At 57.1% G+C, this 23,574-nt stretch overlaps 1 protein-coding gene across 1 annotated transcript; it reads left to right on the top strand.

The window, feature by feature from the left end:
• The first annotated feature begins 11,008 nt into the window (after positions 1 to 11,008).
• Positions 11,009 to 17,542, top strand: LOC136124160 (ficolin-1-like). The gene is made up of 9 exons (XM_065878612.1): positions 11,009 to 11,102; positions 11,588 to 11,701; positions 13,182 to 13,235; positions 13,707 to 13,742; positions 14,518 to 14,550; positions 14,989 to 15,116; positions 15,622 to 15,751; positions 16,629 to 16,763; positions 17,280 to 17,542. The coding sequence occupies exons 1-9, from the start codon at positions 11,009 to 11,011 to the stop codon at positions 17,525 to 17,527; spliced, it is 972 nt and encodes a 323-aa protein (XP_065734684.1). The 3' UTR covers positions 17,528 to 17,542.
• The last annotated feature ends 6,032 nt before the right edge of the window (positions 17,543 to 23,574 follow it).

Raw genomic sequence — 23,574 nt, 5'->3', positions numbered from 1 at the left:
CCGTTGGAGCTGGAATTAATCCAAGCTTCCCACGTTGGAAAAGATGCCCTCAGTGCCCCTTATCTTAGCACTGCTGCCCCGTGTCCTAGGGTGCCCTCGGAGTGGCAGGAAGGGAGGGAGGGAGGGAGGAAAGTGTGTGTACACCCACTTGGCATGGGGGCGGGGGCTTTGCTAAGAGGTTTCTGCTGCTGCAGAGCTGGGGCTCCTGGGCTCCAGATCTTGGGGCACAAGTCCTTTCGTATCTGCCAAGGCTCTTGGCCTCCAAGAGCTGAGCCTGCCTCGGGCAGCGCCTCCGTTTGGATGGTAGACGGGTGTGGAGATATCTGTCCGTCTCAGCCAACCTGCCTGGCTGGGGCCTAGGAGGGCTGGGATCCTACTGATTTCTGGGTCCTGGATAGGCTGGCGGCTGATCGGTGGCCGAGTCTGGGAGAGCCGGCTCCTTACCCCTTGCCTAGAGTGCCCTACATCTTCTTAGAGGAAAGGAGGGAGGGAGGAGGGGCAGCCTCAGCTCTCGGTGCTTTCCCTCGGGGAAGGACTCCTGCAGAAAGCGTGCTCCCCACCTGCCTTCCTTGCCCCGACCTACCCCTCCCACCCCCAAAAGTTCTGCTACCAGACATTCATTCATTCAATGCCGCTTTATTGAGTGCCTGCTCTGTGCCAGGTACTGGTACCCAAAAGAGGGGTGACAGGGACCTCAAGTGGATACAGTGTAGACATACTGACTTGGAAACACAGCAACCTGGAAGCACAGAACAAGGGGAGACAGAGCCTGGTGATGATGTGTCAGGACTCAGGGTGCGAGGCCTACCCAGCGCCTGGGGAGGCTGCAGGAGGGAGGCATGCCCACGTGGAAGTGGTGCACATCCGCCTGGATTTCCTCTGAGAAGTGGTCCAGGGAGAAGGGAAGGCAGGACTCAGCTTGTGCCTCAGCCAGGAAGATAATCACTTTCCAGTAATCCCCCAGGAGTCAAGACGTCCACAAAAGCTACATGCACAAAACATCCTGCTCTCTTTTTTTATTTTTATTTTTCCAAATTGACAAATGGAGATCGCGTAGATTTGGGAGAAGTCCAATTCCCAGGCCTCTGTGGGGAGCTGACGTGTTTGATGGTGCAAGAATTTTGCTTCTCTTGGGACTTTCTCCAATTCATTTTAAAACTAGAAACCTCAATGGTTAGGACGATCTAAAAGACTCTAATCGTGGGAGACGGACTAGGGACGCCACTTTCGGCATTTGTATCGTTCATTGCCACATAACAGATTACCCCCAAACGGAGCTGAAAATAAAACACAGGCATCGTCTGACATTTCTGTGGGTCAGGGACCTGGGCATAGCTGTCTGGTCCTCACGTCAGGGTTTCTCACAAATCTACAAGCAATGCACCGTATGACCAAGGTCTCATCTGGAGACCCGACCGGGGAAAGATCCCATGAGATGTGTGTGCACGTCCTGGGCGTGCTCCTCATCGACTTTGAGGCCTCAGGCATGTTTCAAACCGTGATGCGTGGGGACAGGTCAGAAGTGAGGTGTCCAGCTGCCTGGTTCCCTCACCTGTAAAATGCTGCGCCAGGCTGTGGAGTCAAACGTGATCACGCACGAGAAGCGCTTTGTCCTGGGGCCTCAGCATCCGTGCCGTGTGAGAGCTCTGCATCCCCGGCACCCACCCCACCTGTGCGCTCACTGTGCGTGAGCCCAGTGATCTCAGGATACGGGGCATCACGCCTCTGACGTTTATCACTGACCAATCTCTAAGTGCCCAGCGCCTGCGGGGCCCGCAGCCCTGGGCTGGCAAGTGAGCAGAGAGAGGGAAGAGAAGGACATCCTGCTTCCCATGAGCTTAAGTGCATCTGAAGACACCAGACTCCCGGCCGCCACTCCAGAGAAACATCCAGCGGTGATCAGATCCACAGGCTGAGGGGTGGGTCTGCTGAGAGCGGGGCTGGCGTGAGCAGGAGGTGTGACCGAGCCTCGGACAGTGGGTAGAATTTGGAGATGTGCAGAAGATTCCTTTGGGATTCCTTGTGTGTACCTCTGGGATGTCTGTCTGTCTGTCTGTCCGCCAAAAGACTGTTGGAATGCTCGTCGATAGAGAGGGCCCTTTGCACTTGAAGGCTGGATGCTGGAGCTGGTCCTCTGCAACTGACATTCTGGAAGATGAGGGGGAAAAGTGAGGAGAGGCAGGGTCCATGGCTTGGCAGAAGGAACCCCATTTCCACCACTGGAGCCAAAGCAGCCTGTGTGGGGGGCTTGGGGCGCATACCACCTGTCCACCTTGATCCAGCCGCCGCCTTGGCCCACAGCAAAGGCCACGGGGCTGTGACTGCGGAGGAGATGCAGGCCCTGACCTCAGGTGCCCCCACGCAGGCGGAGGTCCACGTGCACATGGAAACGGGGCTCTCAGGTGCTCACTGCTCGTCTCCCGAGCTGTGCTGCCTGAAAGGCACCAGCAAGCTGAGGAAAGAGGGCCAGGCCTGGAGAAGGGTGGGGTCCCCACGAACACCCATCCTCAGGACACTTCACGGTGAAGAGGATTTGGGCCAGGTCGGGACGATGAGTTGGATCTGGTCCCGTGATCCTGACTGTCCCAGCTCAGCTCAGGGGAAGCCCCCGCCTGGGCTGGGACCCTCCCTCTGAGGGGCTTCCTGGGCCTGGAGGAGTGTACACGGGGCCAGCTGGGGTGGCTGGCAAACAGCCCAGCTCACCCCCACCACATCCACTCCACCCCTGGAGCCCTGGGGCTCAGGCTTCTCTGAATCCTGCTGCTTCATCTCTGCATGGGCAACACGCGAATCCCACCACGAGCTCCCCCAGGCGGGTCTCCCCCGACCCAGCCTGGGGCTCTGGGTCAGGTCCTGCAGTCTCACCCACCGGCCCTCACGATGGGCTTGGAATTGCTCGGTGTGGAGCCTGCCACGTCACAAAGGCTGTAGGGTGAGTGAGCTGTGATCGCCCCGGGATGCACGCTCTTTAGAGGCAGAGGCTGGTAGTATCGTCAGCGAGAGTTCAGCTTGGCCCAGGCTTTGCTTCTGGTGACGGTTGGCTGGGAGTGGAGTGGACTGTCCGTCAGGGCTCCATAGCCAGGCTCCTGGTGGCACAGACGGTGTCAATCCAGGGCTCCGTGCCTGGGGCTTCTGGGACCAGGCAATACGAGAGCTTCAGAATGAAGGGAGAGAGGTTTGTCATGGGAGGGAGGTGGTGCTTCCTCGTCATGTGCACAGAAAGCCTGTGTACTCAGAGCTCAGGGCCTGGAAGGCGCTGGAAAGTGCTGGCAGAAGCCTGCATCCAGGTCACCTGGAAGGTTTGTTAAAACATAGGTTCCTGGGCCCTCCCTCCCCTGGTGAGTCAGCAGCTCTGGACGGTGCTTAGAACTTGTAGTTCCCGAAATTTCCCAGGCATCCTGCTGCTGCTTGGAAACACACAAGCATTAGTGTCATCGGTAGCTCTTCCGGTCTTGACCCCAACCCAGTCTGGCCACAGAAAAGGCAGGTGCCTCCTGCGTACTGCATTTTACAAAGGCTCGAGCATATACCCAGATCCCCTCCAGCCCTGGCTCCCCTGATTCTAAAATTCCACTGTAGGACTTCCCTGGTGGCGCAGTGGTTGAGAGTCCGCCTGCCGATGCAGGGGACGCGGATTCGTGCCCCGGTCCAGGAGGATCCCACGTGCCGTGGAGCGGCTGGGCCCGTGAGCCATGGCCGCTGAGCCTGCGCGTCCGGAGCCTGTGCTCCGCAACGGGAGAGGCCGTGGCGGTGAGAGGCCCGCGTACCGCAAAAAAAAAAAACACAAAACCACTGGAAAGAAATTTGTTCGTTTTGTATAAAGCGCATCTCTTTAAAATGCAAGTCTTTCAAAGACTCGAGCGGTGTTTCTTCTTATCAGTGATCCTTCGATAGAAATCAGCTTGACAGCCTGATTTAGAGCGGAATTTGGTGCAGACAGACAGAGTTTAAGGAGGAAAGGAAAGGATGCAGGACGCTTCTGACGGGTGGAGGTGATAAGTGTGGGGTCGATTTCACCTCTTTAACCGCTTGTCAGAGGACGAGGCTGTATTTCTCTCCTGCCTGAGACCCCAGTGGACATGACCACGGATGGGGAGCATCAGGGCCGCACATGGTGTTTGTTCCACCCTGGTTGACCTCACGTTCCCTCTGGGATGACAGGAATGGGGCTCAGGCGGAAGAGAATGAAACGACCCAGTGAGAAGAGGTTTACAGGTGAGGCAGGGAGGAAGGGGCACTGCAGCTGAGCAGTCACCGTGAGAAGAGTCATGGGACAGGGACACGTGTGCCATGTGTCGTGAAGAGAGCATCCCCAGGCTGGCCAGGGGACAAAAGGATAACGAAGATGACAAGGATACGGGCCTGGCCCAGATGTGATGGAGGCTCTGAACACTTTCTGGGGCGGACAGTCTGTCCTGGAGTCAAGGACGGACGTCCAGGGAACGGTTTGGGGAGCAGGAAATGGACGTGATCAGGGCTGAGTGGAAGAGATGTGGACCTGATACTTCAGTGTGGAGGGAGGCCTGGAAGGCACAGAGGCCTGGTTGAAGGTCCTTCAGCAGTGCAGTGGGGAGGAAAGAACGTGACTGAAGGAGGGGATGCCTGTGCCCTGCACCAATGTCCTGCTTGCGGCAGGGGTGACGTCGGTCTTACTGCGCCATCTCCTACCAGTCATCTCGTCTTTACTGTCTCGGACACCCCGGCCTCCTTGCTTTTTCTCAAATCCACCAAGATCTCTTCCTCTTGCTGTAAGACTCTCACCTGAAACATTGCATATCCGACCCATGCGTCTCAGTTCCCTGCTCAAATGCCACCTCTTCCGAGAGGCTTTGTGGAACTCAGAGCTTAAAACAACTTACCCTCCAGACTTCTAGGGTCTAATCACTGGAAGATGGCATACATTGAATTAACCCTCCTGCCAATTAAACAATAAAGTCTAGAGTATCTATGAAAATCCAACTCTTAGAGGGCAATGGAGAGGGACTAAAAGCAGATGGAAACTGGATGTGGGGTAAGATCGACAGTTACTCTGACTTTCTCCTGAGGGCCCTCCCGGTCCATGGGATGCAGGGGTAACATCATTCAAGCAGAGGAGGCTGTCTCATTGGGCGGGGGACTTGGGTAAGAGATCCAGGCTACCGGGTGAGGAGTGGGGTGGAAATCCTAAAAAAGAGGAAGCCACGTCAGGAAAGCCCCTAAATCTGCTACAGACCCTCTCCTGTCCTTGGCTGATGGCTGATCTGAACATGTGTGAGGTGAGATGCCCATGATGCACTGGGGGAACTGGCTGGGAGGCCAACACAGCTGAGTGGAGATTTCAGCACTGCCCGGGGTCAGGGTATAGTTTGAGTTCAAGTCCCATCATTTTGGATGGATTTGATAAACACCTCAGGCTTTCCCCCAGGGAGCCCAACCCTTAAGTAGAAGGACAGTATCCCAGGGCTGAAGTTTCTGCCCTGGGATTAAGGACAAAATAGAGGCACTATAACACGCCTAGAGCCAAGACCCCCAGGCTCAAAGTGATCCCACCCACCTGCCTGCCAGCACCAAGTTCATCTCTCTTCTGAGGAGGAGCTCAGAATTCAGAGCCTCTGTAACACAGTATCCACAATGTCTGGTACAGAATCAAGATTCACTAGACACACAAAAGAAGGAAAACATGACCCATAATCAAGAGGGGAAAAGTCAAAAGAAACAAATGAATGGGTGCCTCAGATGTTGGAATTTACAGAAAAGGACTTCAAGATAAGTAGGATAAATACATTCAATAATATATGAGAAAAGATGGATATAATGAGTAAAGAAATGGGGGTTTCAAGAGAGAGGAGAAAGCTAAAAAATGAACCAACTGTAAATATTAGAACTAAAAATTGCAATAAAAAATTCATCGGATCAAGAAGACATAGAGATGGCCAAGAAGCACACGAAAGGACGCTCAGCATCACTAACCATTAGAGCAATGCAAATCAAAACTACCGTGAGGTACCACCCGACACCGGCCAGAATGGCCATCATCAAAAAGTCTACAGATAATAAATGCTGGAGAGGGTGTGGAGAGAAGGGAACCCTCCTCCACTGTTGGTGGGGATGTAAATTAGTGCAGCCACTATGGAGAATGGTATGGAGGTTCCTCAGAAAACTAAAAATGAAATTACCATATGATCCAGCAATCCCACTCCTGGGCATATATCCAGACAAAACTATAATTTGAAAAGATACATGCACCCCAGTGTTCATAGCAGCACTATTCACAATAGCCAAGACATGGAAGCAACCTAACCGTCCATCGACAGATGAATGGATAAAGAAGATGTGGTACGTATATAAAACGGAATACTACTCAGCCATAAAAAAGAATGAAATAATGCCATTTGCAGCAACGTGGACTGACCTAGAGATTATCCTACTAAGTGAAGTAAGTCAGACAGAGAAAAACAAATACCATGATATCACTTATATGTGGAAGCAAAAAAATGATACAAATGAACTTATTTACAAAAGAGAAACAGACTCACAGACACAGAAAACAAACTTATGGTTACCAAAGGGGAAGCGGGGAGAGGGGTAAATTAGGAGTTTGGGATTAGCAGATACAAACTATTATATATAAAATAGATGAACAACAGGGTCCCACTGTATAGCACAGGGAACTATATTCCATATCTTATAATAACCTATAATGGAAGAGAATAAGAAAAAAATATTTACACATAACTGAATCACTTTGCTGTACACCAGAAACTAACACAACATTGTAAATCAACTATACTTCAAAAAAATATTTTTAAAAAAATAAAGATTATTTGTTGCAAGCAGATCCACGTAACCAGGAACGAGGAAGTTCTTCAGGCTGATGGGAGATGATCCCGGTTGAAAAAGCAAATTCTTAGGAAGAGGCAAAGGGTGACAGAAAGTCAATACGAGGATAGGTGTAAAGTACTCTCTTTTTCAGTTAAAAATGTTGTTAAAAGACTATTGAATTTTTAAGACCAAAATAATGAAAACGCACTGTGTGGTTAAACTATAGGTAGAAGCAAATTCTACAGCAACAGTAGTAAAAAGGATTGTGGAAGGGTTGGTACGTGATGGGTGAAGTCCCTTGAGGGGGACAGTATTCATTTATAATGTATTCCCTGGGCAACCGCTCAGTGTAACACAGAGGAAGAACCCCAAATTCAAGGCAGATATAGAATGAAATACTAAAAATGCTCGACCAACACAAAGGAAGCAAAGCACAAGGGAAAAACGACGGGATGTAAATGGAAGAGGACACGGGTAGACCCAACACAGGGACGTCAGCGATCACACTAAGTGTCAATCACGTCAGCACAGATAAGAACTGCAGCAAATCCGCGATGCACTGCTGGCGGGAAACGCACCGCAAAGGGACGGCAGGGCGGAAGCTGATGAATGAAAAACACACACTAAGCAAACAGTGACCTTGAAAAATGCACCCTCCGGAGTCTCAGTCCATTGTCCCGTGTTCTTGGCAGCACCCGCCGGAAGAGACTCCCTGGTCACACAACCAGGCTGCTTCCCCAGGACCCTGGTGGCCAGATAGGGCCGTGGTCCAGAGCCAGCGGAAGGAAGGAAGGTGGGAGGGATGTGCCTCCCCGCAGGCCTGATGTTGCCCCCGTGGGGCCCTCCATGTTCTTTCCCACCCTGCTGGCTGGGACGAAGATGGCCCTCAGGACAGCAGCCGTCTTTGGAAGGTGGCACACGTGCCGGAGGAACGTGGGTCTTGAAGTCACCTCTAGGAGGGGGGTGCCGGGCAGGAGCCCCCAACTCGTTGGGCTGTTAGGACCACTGTATGCGAGGTCACAGAGATTTCAGGTTTTATCTGCTTCAGTCTGATTAACCGCTAACGAGACGCTCTGCATGTATTTCCTTGGAGCGCACGTTGCTTTCAAATTACATCATAGTTCATACAGTATTCGTATGATGTAATTGTTTGTCTCTTTGATTCTTTTCTGTCTCCCCTCAGTAGCACACAGTCCCCTCCAAGCGTGCAGGGGCCGTTTGCTCTGTTTCCCCCTGTGTCGCGGGGCCCAGAGGAGCACAGGGCACATAGCAGGTGTTCACTAAACATCCCTTTCTCTCTTGCTGGTGAGGCCAGTTGAACGGGAAGCCAAATCCCTGTGTGCTGGCCCAGGGGATGCTCATGGGGCACCAGCGGCATCCGAGTTCGGAAATTCTGGAGCAGGAATAGCCCAAGTGCAGGGCAGCCAATGACCAGGCTTTCATTTCGGATCGTCCTGGATTAATCCTTCACTTGCTGTGTGAGCAGCCTTTCAGCTCCAGCAGGGAGCCTTGCAGGGATGCTGGGAATGTCTAATTCCTGTGCGGGGGCCATTAAAGATGAGGGTTGAACAGGAAAAGGTGCCCTGGACCAGTAACCTGAGCACAGGTTCCTAAACCCCTCGCCGTGGGTGGGGCGGAGATGTGCACCGGGCAGCCAGGTGCTGGGGAGTCAGGATGGGGAAGGGGGATGGGAGGGGGTGGGGGCAGGACATAGCATCCCAGGACCTCTGGGGAACAGAGTTCTAATCCTGCCTCACCACTGGCAGGCTGTGTTGTCCCCAGACAGCATCCTTCCTTCTCTGCGTCTCAGTGTCCCATCTCTAACAAGAGACACCCTCAAAGGCACCGCAGCTGAGCTTGCCGTGTGGGGCTTTCTCTCCTCGATGGGGCTTCACCGCTAACTTTTGTTTCCTTTCTGGCACAGAGAAGATTACTCGGTGTGCTTCTGTCTTTTTCAATTAAATCAAATGCAATTTGTTCAATTTATTAACATTATCAATTCAAAAGTCCAGTGATACCTGAAGCTTTTAAGTTGGACTTATAAACTTGATTCTATATATGACAGGCCCATTTGAATCACTTCCTTTAAGGGGCCTATGATTAATTCGCTAAGTTAGCAGCTTTCAACGTTTTAATTGCATTTTCAAAATGAATGTGTTCACATTTGCGCTTTCAGGTTTCAGTTGTCTGCCTTTAACAAAACCTTCTGAGTAGAAGCTAATTTTTAGAAATCTGCTAATGTAAACAAACGAACGTGGTAAATTTAGGGGTCTCAACTGTCGACTATAAACACAGCGAGATTTCCGCATAAAATCACTAACTCGTTCCATTATTCAAGGTCACACTTTCAACTGGATTACCAGGCTGTTACTGTAACAGGCCAAATTCTCTTAAATGAAGCCAACACTCCACATGCCAAGTGGACATCCGTTTATTGACGCTACGGTATGAACACTGAATGTCAGCCTCTTGCCCCGTCTACACTCGGTGAGAAGCACAGCCCCCGGCTAGGAGGGCAACCCTCACCCACATAGCACAGGTGCTAAGGGGCTTTGTTCCAGCCCCAGCTCGGGGGGGTCTCTCTCTCGCATTCCGTCTGCACATCCCCAGGGAGCCCACCTCTGCCGGCCGAGTCTGCCCCCACGATGGATGGGGTCTGGCATCCCCTGCTCTTGAGAAGTTTACATCCCAGCAGCAGAACACACCCCCCTCAATCCGCTGCGTGACACGACACTTCGCTGTATTATTTTGAGCTGTGGGTGCTTGAAAACCAGCAAATACAGGGGGAGCTTTCTGTGCACTCCCTCTTTCTGCCTAAAGACAGAGCCTCCACAAGAAACTCAGCTGTCAGCCCCTCCCGGGGGCGTCATCAACCGGGAAGATTGACCCTTGATTCGTTACAGGAGAGGACACCAGAGGTGGACACCACACTCAAACTGTCACAAACTAGCCTACCTCCGCCTTCCCTGCAAGGCCCAGGCCCCTTCCCTAAAACCATTTCCTCTTGTCTAAGGTGCATGCCCCGCTCCCCTTCCCCTACTGAGACGGTACTGTGTCCTGAATTCTAAGCCACCTCGGGGAATTACTCATTCCCCGGGGTGTCTCCCATATGGACAGAGTACCTGTGCTAAGAAACTTCTCTGTGCTTTTCTCTTGTTACTCTGTCTTGCATTACAGGGGTCTCGGCTGAGAACACAGAGGGTGGGGAGAATGTTACTTTTTCTCCCCTGCAGAGTGGAGGTCTTTGAGCAGCGGTCATAGACTCAGGCCACACACCCCGTGGACATTGAAATTGTCTCCGATGGACCCTTGATACTCACATGAGTCTGTCTGACTTGGGGTCGTGATCCCAACACCCCACCTGGACAGGGGCTGTTGGGATGGGGTTGGGGGAACAGACTTGCCACCTCCGTCTCTAACGGGAGTCCCGGTGACAGCTAGCCTCAGTGTGTGGCTCTTCCCTAGGAGGTGTGGGAAAAGCATGCAGCCTGGTCCCTCCTGGGGTGGGTGCCGAATGTCCCTCCCCAGCAATTTCATGCCCTCCGCCCCCCCACCCCACACCTGGCCCCGCTTCCACGCCCCCCCAGACTGGAACTGCTGCAGTCGGGTTCACGTGCAGCCTCTGTCAAGGTCCCAGGGCCACGCTTTGCGATGCTCCTGGCCTGGCCGCCCCTGCTTCTCTCCTGCTGCATGTCCACTGCAGTCGGAAGCCCACGGCACACCGGCTTGGGGAAATCTCCACCGCACACATCCTGCTCTCCTCGCCCCTCCCTTCTAATCAACCTAGACCCCAGGAGAACTTTCGAAATTTCTGTAGACTTGAAGCCCATAAAATGCAAATGAATTCCTCAAACCCTGCCCCCTGAGAAGGCCTCAGGTATGGCCTGGGCAGAGCTGGGTGATGGGGGGGGGGGCGGGGCTGGCCCTTCCCCATGCAGGGCCTAGGGGGCCTGGTGGCTGGAGGGAAATGGCCCTGCCGAGGGGAAGTGGGGCTGGTCCGCAGGAAGCACGGAAGTCAGTTGCTCAGTAAGGAGGAGCTGGGCCCTGGAAGAGAGCCAGCTGGGGCTGCTTCCACCTCCAGCTGGCGCCACAAGCCGGGGGAGGAACTGGCTGTCCCCACCGGGAGGAGAAACAGGGCCAGAGGTGACAGTGCGTGGCCACAGCCCTATAAGAGCACGGGGCTCCTCGGGCGGCCAACAGCAGAGCGATGGAGCAGCGTGGAGTGGCCATGGCCATAGGGCCCACAGTGCTGGCCACCGCCTTCCTGTGCGCCGTGGCCTCTGCCCCCGACACCTGTCCAGGTGAGTCGGACACCAGGTGAGTAGGACCTGACAGCGGTCGGGTCTGAAAGCCGCAGGCCCCGTGCGCTAACAGCCAACTGTGCTGGGCCCCGAGCTAAGCCCTTCTGAACAATATTCTTATTTCTCGTGACAGTGAGTGGCAATCATCACTTCTCAAAAGCGGAGACTAAACATTTCTGAACACCTCCCTGCCAGGCTGACCCTCCAGCACTGAGGCTGGGGCGAGGGTGGCTCAGGCAGGGTGGACCACAAGGCCAGGGCTCTGCCCTGCACCACCTCCACACCTGACCAGTGCCCACCAGAGGCGGGAAACTCACTGCCAGGCTGACCCTTCATCTGAGACGGGTGACTCTGGCCACAGCCAAGGGCCCAGGTCGAGGTCGCCGCGTGGCAGATCCCCGTGGCTCGGGTGGCCTGTCGCGGGCTCTGCAGGGCTCTCAGGCCCAGGACGAGCGCCCTGACTGGCGCTCTGTGTCTCTCTGCAGAGGTGAAGCTGGTGGGTCTGGAGGGCTCCGACAAGCTCTCCATCCTCCGAGGCTGCCCGGGGCTGCCCGGACCCGCAGGGCCCAAAGGAGAGGCAGGCGCCAGTGGACAGAAGGGTACGTGCTCTGGCTCGGGCGTGGGGGTCACTGAGCACCGGCTCTTCTCAAATTAGACCCCGGGTGGGCACTGCCCCCTGCGGGTCTCAGGTCGGGAGCTTGGGTCACGACCCTGCTCAGAGCTGGTGTCAGGAGGGACCCCCGAGGCCCACCGGGATCTGTCATTCCCTGAGGAGGGGGCTGGTCGCAGCTGGTCTATGAGCTCACATCGGGGTCCACTTCCATAGAACACCCGCTTCCCGGTCCTCGATCCAGCCCTGGCTTTACGTGGCCGTGGGCCAGATTCCAAGCCACGCGTACCTCGGTATTCTCACCTGAAAACTGCGGCCCCGGCGTTTTCTGTCTGTACCGCAGATGATAAACTGGGGCTCAGAGCAGTCAGCCATCAGCAGGGAGGGTGGAGCTGGACCTCAATGCAGTAGGAAGGCCCCCGAGCGCTCCACAGCTCTCCCGTCGACGTGGTGGCCCCCTTGTGGGGTTTCGGGCCCCGAGCCTGGGATGAAGGGCAGGTGGGCACGCAGCTCAAGGGGTGAGTGCCCCGGGCCTGCGTGTGAGTGGACGCTCCAAGGGCTCCGGACACAGGGCCAGCTCGGAGGTCCCCAGCCTCTCACGTCCTGGGAGGTATCCAGCTCAGGGGCCGTGGGCACCCAGGGCAGCTCCTGGGGATGGGAGGGCTGTGTGTGCTCACCACGGTGGGCTCCAGGCTGGGAGTCCTGCCGGGGGGACACTGGGAGGAGGGGCCGGGCTGGGGCGGCTGCCCACCAGTGGGTGTGGTTGGTCTGCCCCAAGCCGAGCCGGCGCCCCCTCGGCCCCACACCCACACACCCACACTCCCCGGGGAGGGCAGCCTGCCGGCAGGCGCTCCTGCTGCCCTGGCTGAGCCTGGGGCCGCCTCTCCTGACTCTCCCATCAGTGCTCAGGAGGAGGGGCAGGGTCCTGGGTGGTCCTAGCCCCCTGCTCACATCAATAACGCAGACCTGGGAGGCCTCGTGGCTCCCGACCCCTCCTCTCTGGAGGTGGAGACAGAACCACCCCAGAGGGATGCATAATTGCTCCCGACCGCCCCTGCGTCCAGGGCTGAGCACAGGGCAGGGCCCCGCCTCCCTCCCAGAGCCAAGGGGCCGGAGGGTCCTGTGTGACAGGGTCTCTGAGGATGTGCTCTTGGTCCCAGGCCCCAAGTAGCCGGGGGGCTCCCTGACGGTGGCCTGGACCTGGGCTGATGCACTGAGGTGGTCGGGAGCCAGATCGCCGGTGGTCCCCTGGGGCCCGATCTGGGCGCTCCGGCCGGTCGGCACCGGGTGGCTGTGAGTGCTTTGTCCCCGCCGTCTGCTGTCACCCTCGGGCTGAGTCCCAGGGCACTGATCCCGAGGACACCGCAGCTGGGATGGGAGGGTCAGGATTGTATTCCTTAGGGCGGAGATGCCCAAGTAGAATGCTTCAGGTTGCCTTTTCCTCAATGATGTGTCTTTGGAATTTACAGGAGAGCGAGGTTCTCCCGGAGTCCCTGGGAAGGCAGGGCCGGCCGGGCCCAAAGGTACCAAAGGTGAGGAAGAGCTAGGACCCCAGAGCAGGACCCCGGGGCCTGTCTACAGAGACATGAGAGATGGAGACAGACAGAGAGCGAGAGGGAGGAGGTGGAGAGAGAGATGGGAGAGAGACAGAGAGAGGGAGGGGGGCCAAGTGAGAGAGGCACCTGTCCTATATCCTGTTTCCAAAGAGCATCGAGACAGCATGTGAACTGGGTCCCGGGTCCGGGGCCCCAGGTCCAGAGCAGCCTCTCATAACCCAGGGCAGAATGCAGGCCTCTGAGTCCCCCCGCAACTCCCCCGGCTGAGACCCAGGCATTGGAGAGGTGTGGGCCACGGAGCATGCGTGTGTGGTGCCCAGAGCCTCAGCCCCACCCTCACGCCCCAGCTCCCAAAGAACTGAGCACTTGGGTGGTTTCTAGAGCGGAGGGTCGATGTCCACTGACCAGACGTCCCGTGCATCTCCTGTCTCTCCCCAGGAGATCGAGGGGAAAAGGGCGCGGGCGGAGAGAAAGGTGAGCCCCTCCGCCTCCCTGGGGTCACTGTGCAGGCTTTGCATGGGGCCGGGGGTTCCCAGAGGCCTCGGTCACGGCCAGCACCACCTGGGGGAGGATCTCAGACCACACCCCTGGCCCTGTCCCTGCAGCCCATGGGTGTGGGAGGAGGGGCCTCTGAGCCCGGCGTGCTTTGTCAGCGGCCGGTGAGCGCTCAAAGCCCAGAGGCTCCAGAGTCGGACCCAGGTGACTGGCAATACCGCTTTACTACGTGATTTTGGACACTTTGCTTATAATGCTCTGATTTATGCTCATTTATTTAAAACTTTGTAAAAGCAAGAAAAGGCAAAACACCAAGACACAGTCACACGCTCTGGCTACAAATACAAAGTGCGAGGATGGGGCCCAGACTCACATCCCAAATGCTCCTCAGTACTTCCCACAAGCAGAGGCTGTGCTGGAGACACGGGCTGTGGAAAGCGATAGGCCTGGGGGCGCTAACCTCCACCGCCGTGAGCCGTGAAGCCCAGGCGAGGTGGCTGGCACGGCGGTCCAGCCAGTGCCCCGCGGGACGGTGCTGGCCGCCAGCCCCCAGGCAGGCCGGATGCAGTGGGGGCCAGGCAAGCCCAGTGATGCTGAGTCTAGGAGCTGATCCGCAGGGCTGGAGGCTGAGAGTTCTGCAAAGAGCTGGACAATGGTTTCCTTTCTCCACGCCGTGTTCACGGAGCAACAGGGCTGAGGGGCGGGGGCGCTGTTTCCAGACGTGTGACGTGCACGTCCTCTCTCCCCACAACAGGAGACCCGGGGCAGCTTCATTCCTGTGCCACAGGTGACTGCGAACACGCCGACCCCCGGACCTCCACCTGGACCTGCTCCCGCTGGGGGCGGGGGAGGGGGGGTCGACCAGAAGGCCAGCTGCACAGACTCAGGTTCCACCTTCCAAGGACAAAACCCTCTCTGAGCATATCTTACTCCCCACCTACCCACGTGATAGGCAGCCATTGCCTGGATAACTCGAGTGTATTCCTGGAGGAGGCCAGGTGCCCAGGAGACTAGGCGGGGGCAGCCCTGGGAGGTGGGGATGGCCAGGTCGACGGGGCCTGGCCGTCACAGCCGGGTGGCCTTGGGGGCTGCGTCTCTGTCCCAGGACTCAGGGCCCACCTCCCCCAGGCAGGTGTCCCTGCCTCTCCCTCCTCCCCCCTCCCCCTCCCCCCTGCCCAGCCCAGAGCTCCTGTCCTGGCGTCCATTCCCAGGCTTCCCTCCCCAGGACCTCGGACCTGTAAGGAGCTGCTCACCAGGGGGCACTTTCTGAGCGGCTGGCACACCATCTACCTGCCCGACTGCCGGCCCCTGACCGTGCTGTGTGACATGGACGTGGACGGCGGGGGGTGGACCGTGAGTGGGGGGGACACAGCGATGGCCGTGGGGTTCACCCAGTGATGGCCGTGGGGTTCCTGGGCAGGGGTGGGCGTGCCTGGGAGCCTCACCTGGCGGCAGATCACTGTTTAGTGGCCTTTGTGAGACCGTCCACTCCTTCCAGGCTGAGGCTGACCCTGTCGTTTCACTGAGGTCGGGAGAATCAGAAATGTCGGGGGAGAGGGGTGTGGACCCACATGGGAAGGAGTCCCGTGACTCAGGGCTGTGGGCTCCGGCCCGGAGGTGCCCACTCCTCTCCAGCCGTGTGGCGTTGGGCTTGTCGTCTGCCCTCTCTGAGCCTCCGTTTCCTCCTTGGTCCCATGTGGGTGTCCCTGACTGCCCCTGGGCTCTTGGATGAGACCCACGTTCTGGTCCTCAGCCTGTGATACCTGTGAACTCCCAGCGCTGCTCCCGCGTGTGGCCGGGGTGCTCTGGGGGGTCGGCAGTGGGGCCCCGTCTCCCCAGCCCTCCCCATCGTGTGCAGGTTTTCCAGCGAAGGAGCGATGGCTCTGTGGACTTCTACCGGGACTGGGCCGCGTACAAGCAGGGCTTCGGCAGTCAGCTGGGAGAGTTCTGGCTGGGGAATGACAACATCCACGCCCTGACCGCCCAGGGTAGGGCCACGGCCGGGGGCTCTGTGGTGGGGTGCCTGAAATGCACATGGCCCTGACCTTAGCCCTGGGCCACGTGGACCAGAGGACCCCGCTCCTCCTGGCCCCCGGGGTGGTCACGTGTGACAGCAGGAGGGGTTGTTACTCTGAGAACCTAGGACGTGTATTCTCTTACACTCTCTGAGTGTTCAAATCGGAGGAGGTGGATTATTGGAGCGAAGACGACTTCTGGTCTCGGGACCGGTCGTATCTAGAACCCGAGAGTCGGAAGTGAGGGGGAGGCCATCTGGATCGGGGTGGCCCTTCTCCCACTTCCAACGGTTGGTCCTTCCTTGAAACTGGGATCTTAGGCCCACGGAGCCCCCCCCTTGCCTCTCCCGCTCAGTGCATGTGGCGGTCCCCACGCAGGCCCCCTCACCCCGCTTCTCCGTTCCACAGAATCAGCTTCACAGCTGGTCCTGGGTTCAACGGCAAACCTGTAAATCCTTTCTTAATTCTTCCACTCCCTCATGGCAAGCTTGACGGTGTCCACTCATGTGCCCTGAAATCCTTGCAGAAGGAACTACACATACAAAGGTTTCCTGCCGTGGCATTCACAGCTATTTGCAGGAGAATTTAGGGCTTCACACTAGAGCGAGGCTTCATTCCATCCAGGTACACTTACGGTGGAATTTCAGGCATGGCTGATGGAACAGCAGGGGAGCTATTTGAAAACAGGGAGGCATCCCTGAGGTCCTCCCACCAGCCCAGCCTCTCACACCTTCCCGGTGAATTGTCCCCGATGCCAAGTTCAGACGTCCCCTAAAGCCCACATTCCCACCCCCCGTGCCTGGAGGCAGAGGGTCCCTTCTGCTGGGACCTGAGCACCCACCTCCAACAGGAAGCAGCGAGCTGCGGGTGGACCTCGTGGACTTTGAGGGCAACCACCAATTTGCCAAGTACCAGTCATTCAAGATGGCGGCTGAGGCAGAGAAGTACAAGCTGGTCCTGGGAGCCTTTGTCGGGGGCAGTGCAGGTGAGAGTCCGCGCGGGGCACAGCCGTGGCCTGGGCTTCAGCGCGGGGTTTGGGGAAGCAGAGAGGACCTGCTTAGCGTCCTGGCTCTGCCTCTTCTGTGTGTGATGTTCTTGGGGACTTAACCTCACCAGTTTCTTATCCACACGGTAAGGTACCCACAAGGCTGAAGTGACCCATGAGAAAGTCCAACAAGCTGTGGCATTATTATTAACTACCATTTCTGATGAAAAACGGGGAAGGATGATAATTGAGCCCATTTCCCTGAAGGCTCCATTCCCACTCTTGTGACTGGAATTCTCCCCTGAGGAGTGAACAAGTTCGCCCCCTAAGTGAGAGGATGCCTGTTAGCTGGCAGGAGCAGAGCAGATGAGGGGACACCAGGGCCACTACATCAGCAGAGGGATGCTCCCTGGGGTCATGTGAGGGGCACACCCGGACACAGCAGCTTTGACCTGGACCAGCGTCGGGGACCTCTTAGCCCTGTGTGCCAATTAGGCGACCTTTCCTTCTGAGCAGGTGATTCCCTGACGTCCCACAACAACAACGCCTTCTCCACCAAAGATCAAGACAGCGACAAAAATACTGCCAATTGTGCCGTGCAGTACCAGGGGGCCTGGTGGTACAAGGATTGTCATGTGTCAAACCTGAACGGTCGCTACCTTGGGGGGCCCCACGAGAGCTTTGCAAACGGCATCAACTGGAGGTCAGGGAAGGGGTACAACTACAGCTACAAGGTGTCGGAGATGAAGGTGCGGGCCACCTAGGGCGGGGCTGGCCGGCCGGAGCCTCTGGGAGCAGCTCCCTCTGCACACAGCCCGGCGGGGCAGCCGGTCCACAGCCCCCCCCAGGAAGGTGATGCGGACCTCCGCGTCACGGGAGCAGCAGAGCTGCATCCTGTCCCCTGGGCAGGAGGCTCTCTCTCTGTGCCTCCACTGACTTCCAACCCTTCCGTCCCACTCACGGGGATAAGAGAAAATGCTAATCCAGATCTTGCCAGACATACATGTTCTCAATAAAGACACTTGCTTACCCGACAGCAGGCGTGGGACCCCTTCGTCACTTCCATGCTCTGACTTGTGCCCCCGTCTGTCTATCTGTCCCCGTGACCTGGCTCTGCAGGTGCCCTTTGGGCTGAAGGTGTTTCCGATGGTCTGAGGCCAGAGTCACAGAGCAGGGCCCGCACGTGAGGCTGCGTACCAGTCAAGTGTCACTCTCCCTGCCGGGCCGGGCTGCTGTCTGCCTCCAGGCAGTTTTCAAGCTCAGGCTGAGTAGAGGGCCAGAGGCCGAGCCACGTGACCACACATCCTAAAGTCTTTACTCTCAGCCCTTCAAGAAGGTGTCCTCTGACCCCAGGCTCAGAGGTGAAGTGACCTGCGCAGTCCCAGCCTCCTGGCCCCAGCTAATCCACGCCGCCCAGGCTCCTGGGTCCCCACTACCCATAAAGGGTGATGGTGGCCTGGGAATCCCTCACCGCCAATAAAGAAGGAGGTGGAAGAGGAGCGGCAGTGGCTGATTGGAGCGCTGCAGGAGAGGGGCGTGGTGATCTCAGTGCACAGCGCCCTGCAGGCGGGGAGACTCCAACTCTCCAGGCAGCCGTCTCTGAGAGATACGCCAGTGCCCTCAGCACCTGTACTTGTGTCTGCTGAGGAGGGTCCCACTCTCTCCTCCCGCTGCCTCCACCGCCAGACGCCAAGAAGCCCCGCATCCTCAGGTGGCCAGCCTGTCCTGGCGCTGGCCGGTCCCTAGCCCTTGCCTGACTATTCGGGGCCTCATAAGCCCGCTTGTGTCTGCTGTGGCGGCATCATCTACTCGGAGACAGTCTAGAAAGGTGCAAGGCGGTTACTACCATCCTTGCTCCCCAAGGGTCTAAGAACTGTGCAAAGCCACATAGAACGTGGCATGTCTGGGATTTTTCTGGGAGAGGGCCCGTGGTTGTCTCGCCTTGCCTGGAGGTGCCGTGTCCTGAGGGTCAGGAGCCACTGCTCCTGGAACGCACCCCCACTCTTGCTTCTCACGCTGGCCCAGAGGCCTGAGACGAGCCAGTGCAGGACAGCCTGGGGAGTGGGCTCAGGAGACGGGGGCGGCCCTTCCTTCCCCCGAGCCCGAGGATGGGGCCACAGCCTCTCAGCCAGGGGCCCCGATCGGTCCCCAGGACAGAAAATGTCAAACTGTAGAACACAATGGTTAGTATTAGATGCAGGATTCTGCTGCTATAAAATTATACCCAATCATCTCTTTCTTTTCTTGAAGACCTGGTTCCTTGACGTCTTGGCAGGATGACAGTTCCTGGAGGGGTGCGGTCTCTTTGCCAGGGAGCACATAATGCAACTCTTCATACGTCAGCCCCAGGCTTTGCTGGCCAATTTTCGAGAGCAGCAAAGACCTCACCTGCACGCCCCAGGAGCCACGGTCAGGATGGTGATCTGGTGCTGGGGACTCTCCTAGGCACCCTTGACCTGCCCCTACTAACTACGTTTCACAGGGACTAAGCCTTCAACAGCGGAGAAGTGCCCACTGCCTCCGCTGGAAAAGGCAGGACAGGAATTTGATCTTGTATCTCAGCCTTTTGGTCCTAGAACCAAGATTTTCCTGGAAAGGACCCTCCCTTCCAGAAGTCCTAACTTTGAAGTTATAATTCATGCTGTGAGATTAAATCTGGAGAACTTCCTCTTGAGAAAAAACTTAATTTCTTAAGTGCCCCGTCATTATTGCGGAAGGTAAAAATAAAACTATTAAATACAGAAACAGGCCTTGCTTGGCAAACCAGAAATTTTTTTAAAGTGTTATGTTTAAAATCTGCTTAATTGAGAGATGGGCTAAGAGTTAAAAAAGACAATTTTTAGAAACATTTAATGTGACTGTTGCTGTAATTTATTTGCAAACACTCTTGCTTTTGGGACTTGAGAAGACTTTTTTTTAAAGTACTATGAAAATGAGGTCCAGGGGATTTGGGGAGCAAGGGGGCTTAGGGAACTGACCTCACGTAATAATTCACTTGCATTTTACGTGCATCCACCTTGTATACACTGCGTGCTTGTACATGTGGGGCCATGGGAAGGTGTAACCGGCTGGTGGGCACCTGAGGAACTAGGCTGTGTAGGTCACTGTAGGACAGCTGGCTCTAGGTGGCCCTGGGGAGAGAAGCTTCTGGTCCTGCTTCCTCTGGCCCCCTGTGAGAGCTGGCTCCTGCAGGCCACCAGAGCTGTCTCAGGGCCACAGGCTGCCCCCCAGAAGCAGGGGTTTGGGGCAAGATTGGAGCCTGGGCCCAGACCAGGCGTGTCCCCTGGTCTGGGCTCTCCCCATCCGTCTACTGGCCCTGCCCTGCCCTCCTGCTTCTCCAAGGGCTTGGTGTCTGTGCTGGCAGAAAGGGAGGCGTAGGACTGGGGGGTCCTGAGCAAAGGCCTCAGATTCTTCACTGTGGCCATGACCTCTGTGGTCTGGGAGGGCACAGGCCCAGCCTGGGGGGGCCTTGCTCTGGTGGCAGGGACCCCTGATGATTGGTAGAGAAATGCACTCCACTGAGACATCACTTATCTGGAAGGTCCTGACAGCCCACCCAGAAATCCCGGCTGCAGCGGGGAGGGCGGCCGTCCAGATGCAGGTGAGTGAGGCTGGCCTCCATCTCCAAGAGACGCCCCCTTCCCTTGAAGTGATAACACCTCCGGGACACGGCACACCCCCTCCCCTGGATTTCCATTCCCCACAGCATCACACACCCCTGTCCCCTCCCCTTTCTACTCTGTCCCTTGACAATTCCTCCCAGACTCCAGTCTGATTTCTTGTTCTGTCTACCTTACACTCTCCCCACGGGAAGAAGTCCCCTTCTCCCATCCAGCGGGGGTGGCCCTATGGATGGAACCCTTAGGAACCCCCATCCCCGCACCCAGTGGCTCTGGGGCTCTTGACACAATCGTTGCTCTTGCCTGGCCCCCACCCAGTTTCCCCTCCAGTCCAGGCCAGGCTGGGGGGCCGAGCCCGGGGCTCTGCAGGCTCCCTGGTCTTGGCACTGGTGCCCACCCGGCACCTTGGGCTCCCTGCCCTGGCCAGCTGTCAACACAGGTTTATAGGGCCCATGTTGGCCACCCAGTACTGTCTTTGGGCTCTGGGGTTCGGGACTACCAAGGTGAGGGGTCCCAGAATGGACCTGGCCAATCTCAAGAACTGGTAGGTTTCTGTTTCAGCTGGTGAAGGGCAAGGCCTTTGTGTCCACACAGACCTGGACTCCCTGGGCTCCGCCAGGTCCAGGCGGTGTGACCTTGGGCCAGTCACTTGACCTCTCTGAGTCTTCTTTGTCACGTGACTCGGGATAACAGAGTGGGTTTGTGGAGCGAGGATAATAAGTGAGCAGCATGGGGTCTGGGACGGACCGAGGGGCCAGTGACCGGGGACGTGGGCATCGTCTGCATTTCCCCACGCGGCTGGCCGTGACTCCCTCCCAGCCGCGTCTCTGCCTGCTCCAGGGCTGCCCTCCAGGGCCTGTCCAACCCCCACCCCACCGCCTGTGCCAGGCCTCAGTTTGCAGTGGGTGTTTCACAACCTGGGAGGTGGAGCCCGCTGGCTGGTGGCTGGTGGAACCTCCACTCCCCCCCCCACCCACAGTTTCCCTCCCTGCCCCTCCGGCAGCTGGGCTGCTCCACGGATGCTCTGTCGAGGGTGTCGGGAGCTGTGTCCCTGGGGCCCCGCTCTGCTGTGCGCACAGACCCAGGACAGGAGGGCGGCACCCGTCGGTGGGCGGGGCTCTGGCAAAGGCTGTCCTGCTATAGCCTCTGCTCACACCCGCCCGGGATGTGCTCTGCAGGGGCAGAGCTGAAGCCTTGCTGTCTACCTTCTTCGCCATCAGAATCTTCCTCCCCCTCTCTTCTGGCATCAGGAACATCACCCCTCCCTCCAGCAGAGCTGAACTCTGGGAGCTGGGACTGGCCCCAAACCCCGAAACCAGCCTGACACTCTTGCCCTGGCCACCGGAATCCACTGGTCTCGGGCCCCTTCGCCTTTCCTTCACCCTGAGGTTACAAGCTTTTCCAACAATCCCACACCTTAAGAGCTATTTACCAGAAAAGGACCTGGAAGGGGCCATCTGGTCAATTTCCGGCTCGGCTGGGTCCAGATGGACCACCATACTGCTCCCCACAAATGGGATGCCGTTTGGGGCTGCATTAATGAAAGCATAGAGCCTAGAACCAGGGAGGAGAGAGCCGTGCTCCTCTCTGCACGGGTTGGTCCACACCTGTGCCCTGGGGTCTGAGTTTTGCACTTTAAAGCAACCAAGGAGGGGGTATCACCTAGGATGGGATCAAAGAGCTGGGAACGACATTCTTAGAAACGGCTGAAAGCGGGGCAGAAGAGGACGGCCTGCCACCAAGCAAGAGCTGTGCGTTGTGGGAGCGTGACCCCATCCCCAGAGGAATATCGCTGCCCTGGACCCCTGGGGCTCACAGGCCCCTCTCCCATCCCTTCCTCCCCCTGCACCCAAAGTGCCCTTTGCCCTATGGCTTCTGTCCTCTCCCTGTAGCCTCTGATCAGGAAGAGTGAGGTGACCACCTTGTCCTGGTCACCCTGGGTCTTCCCGGTGACCGAACTTCCCACATCCTGGGAAACCCCTCCGAGCTGGACAAACCAGGAGGGTTGGTCACCCTGAGAGGAGGCTCAGTGACCATTAAAACTGCAGCCCAGGGCTTCCCTGGTGGCGCAGTGGCTGAGAGTCCGCCTGCCGATGCAGAGGACGCGGGTTCGTGCCCTGGTCCGGGAAGATCCCACATGCCGCGGAGCGGCTGGGCCCGTGAGCCATGGCCGCTGAGCCTGCGCGTCCGGAGCCTGTGCTCCGCCACGGGAGAGGCCACGACAGTGAGAGGCCCATGTACCGCAAAAAAAAAAAAAAAAACAAACAAAAAAAAAAAAAAAAAAAACTGCAGCCCAGCCACTAGCAACAGAGCAAAAACCCCAAACCTGGACCCCCTTCCCTCAAGGCCAGGGAAGACCTTCTCTTTGCCCCACTAGAGCAGTTCTAATTGCTTAATGAAGAAAGACAAAATCAAGCCACCACCTCACCATCCCTCAGGAGGCGTCTGCGACCGCAAAGCCCTCTTTGGCGGGCAGGTGAGGCCATCTGCCCTCTGAAGGAGCTCCTGGTCTAGAGGGGGCATCCTACAAACGTCATAAATTAAAGACTCAGGCAGCGGGTGACACGCAAGGGATGTCTGTGTTTCTTTCTTGCAGGCCCAGCCTGAAGCTCTGAGTCCTTACAGGAGTCAGACTTCCGTCACCTCCTCACTGCCTGCCCAGCCCGGCTGGACTTCCACATTTATGACAGCTGCAGATGGAACGCTGACAGACGTCATGCAGCCTCTTGCTGGACCAGCCCTAGAGACCCCCGGGCCGCCTCCCAGTCGGGAAGCCCAAGGCCCTCAGCCCACATGCGTGTGCCCTGCACTGCAGTGTGAGGGCTGCTTGTCACAGCAGCTGTCCTCCCGGAAGTCTTGAACAGAAGTTGCATCCGAAGAGCCGTGCGGCTGCAACCAAGTCTCAGTGGGCGGCATTAGCCTGGCAGCCAGCGCACGGGGTCGAGGGCGAAAAATTTTCTTTGATTCAAATGCTGCTCCTGAGAACTTGGAAAGCAGTTCCATGGAGTGTCCTCTGGGGCTCCGAGGATAGATCCCGCAAATCCAGGATTTCAGTGGCGTGTGTTTCTGTGTTGGCTGTCTGAGGAGGCGTTACAAGAAAAAGAAGAGCTTAGGGAAGACCCGAGCCATTTGCAAGCAGCAAAAAAATAAAGTGTCCAGGAATTTGGGGTATTACCGAGTTGGAAAATCCC

Source organism: Phocoena phocoena, chromosome 6 (assembly GCF_963924675.1).
Source record: "Phocoena phocoena chromosome 6, mPhoPho1.1, whole genome shotgun sequence".
NCBI lineage: Eukaryota > Metazoa > Chordata > Mammalia > Artiodactyla > Phocoenidae > Phocoena > Phocoena phocoena.
Note: the sequence above shows the minus strand (reverse complement) of the source record. Positions and strands in the feature narration are given on the sequence as shown.

What these genes read in the sequence shown, in the direction of transcription:
- LOC136124160 (XM_065878612.1), top strand. Translation starts at nt 11,009, where the DNA reads ATGGAGCAGCGTGGAGTGGCCATGGCCATAGGGCCCACAGTGCTGGCC. An exon ending in GGGCGCGGGCGGAGAGAAAG is followed by an intron (nt 13,743 to 14,517) that starts GTGAGCCCCTCC and finishes TCCCCACAACAG; the next exon opens with GAGACCCGGGGCAGCTTCAT. An exon ending in CCACGCCCTGACCGCCCAGG is followed by an intron (nt 15,752 to 16,628) that starts GTAGGGCCACGG and finishes CACCTCCAACAG; the next exon opens with GAAGCAGCGAGCTGCGGGTG.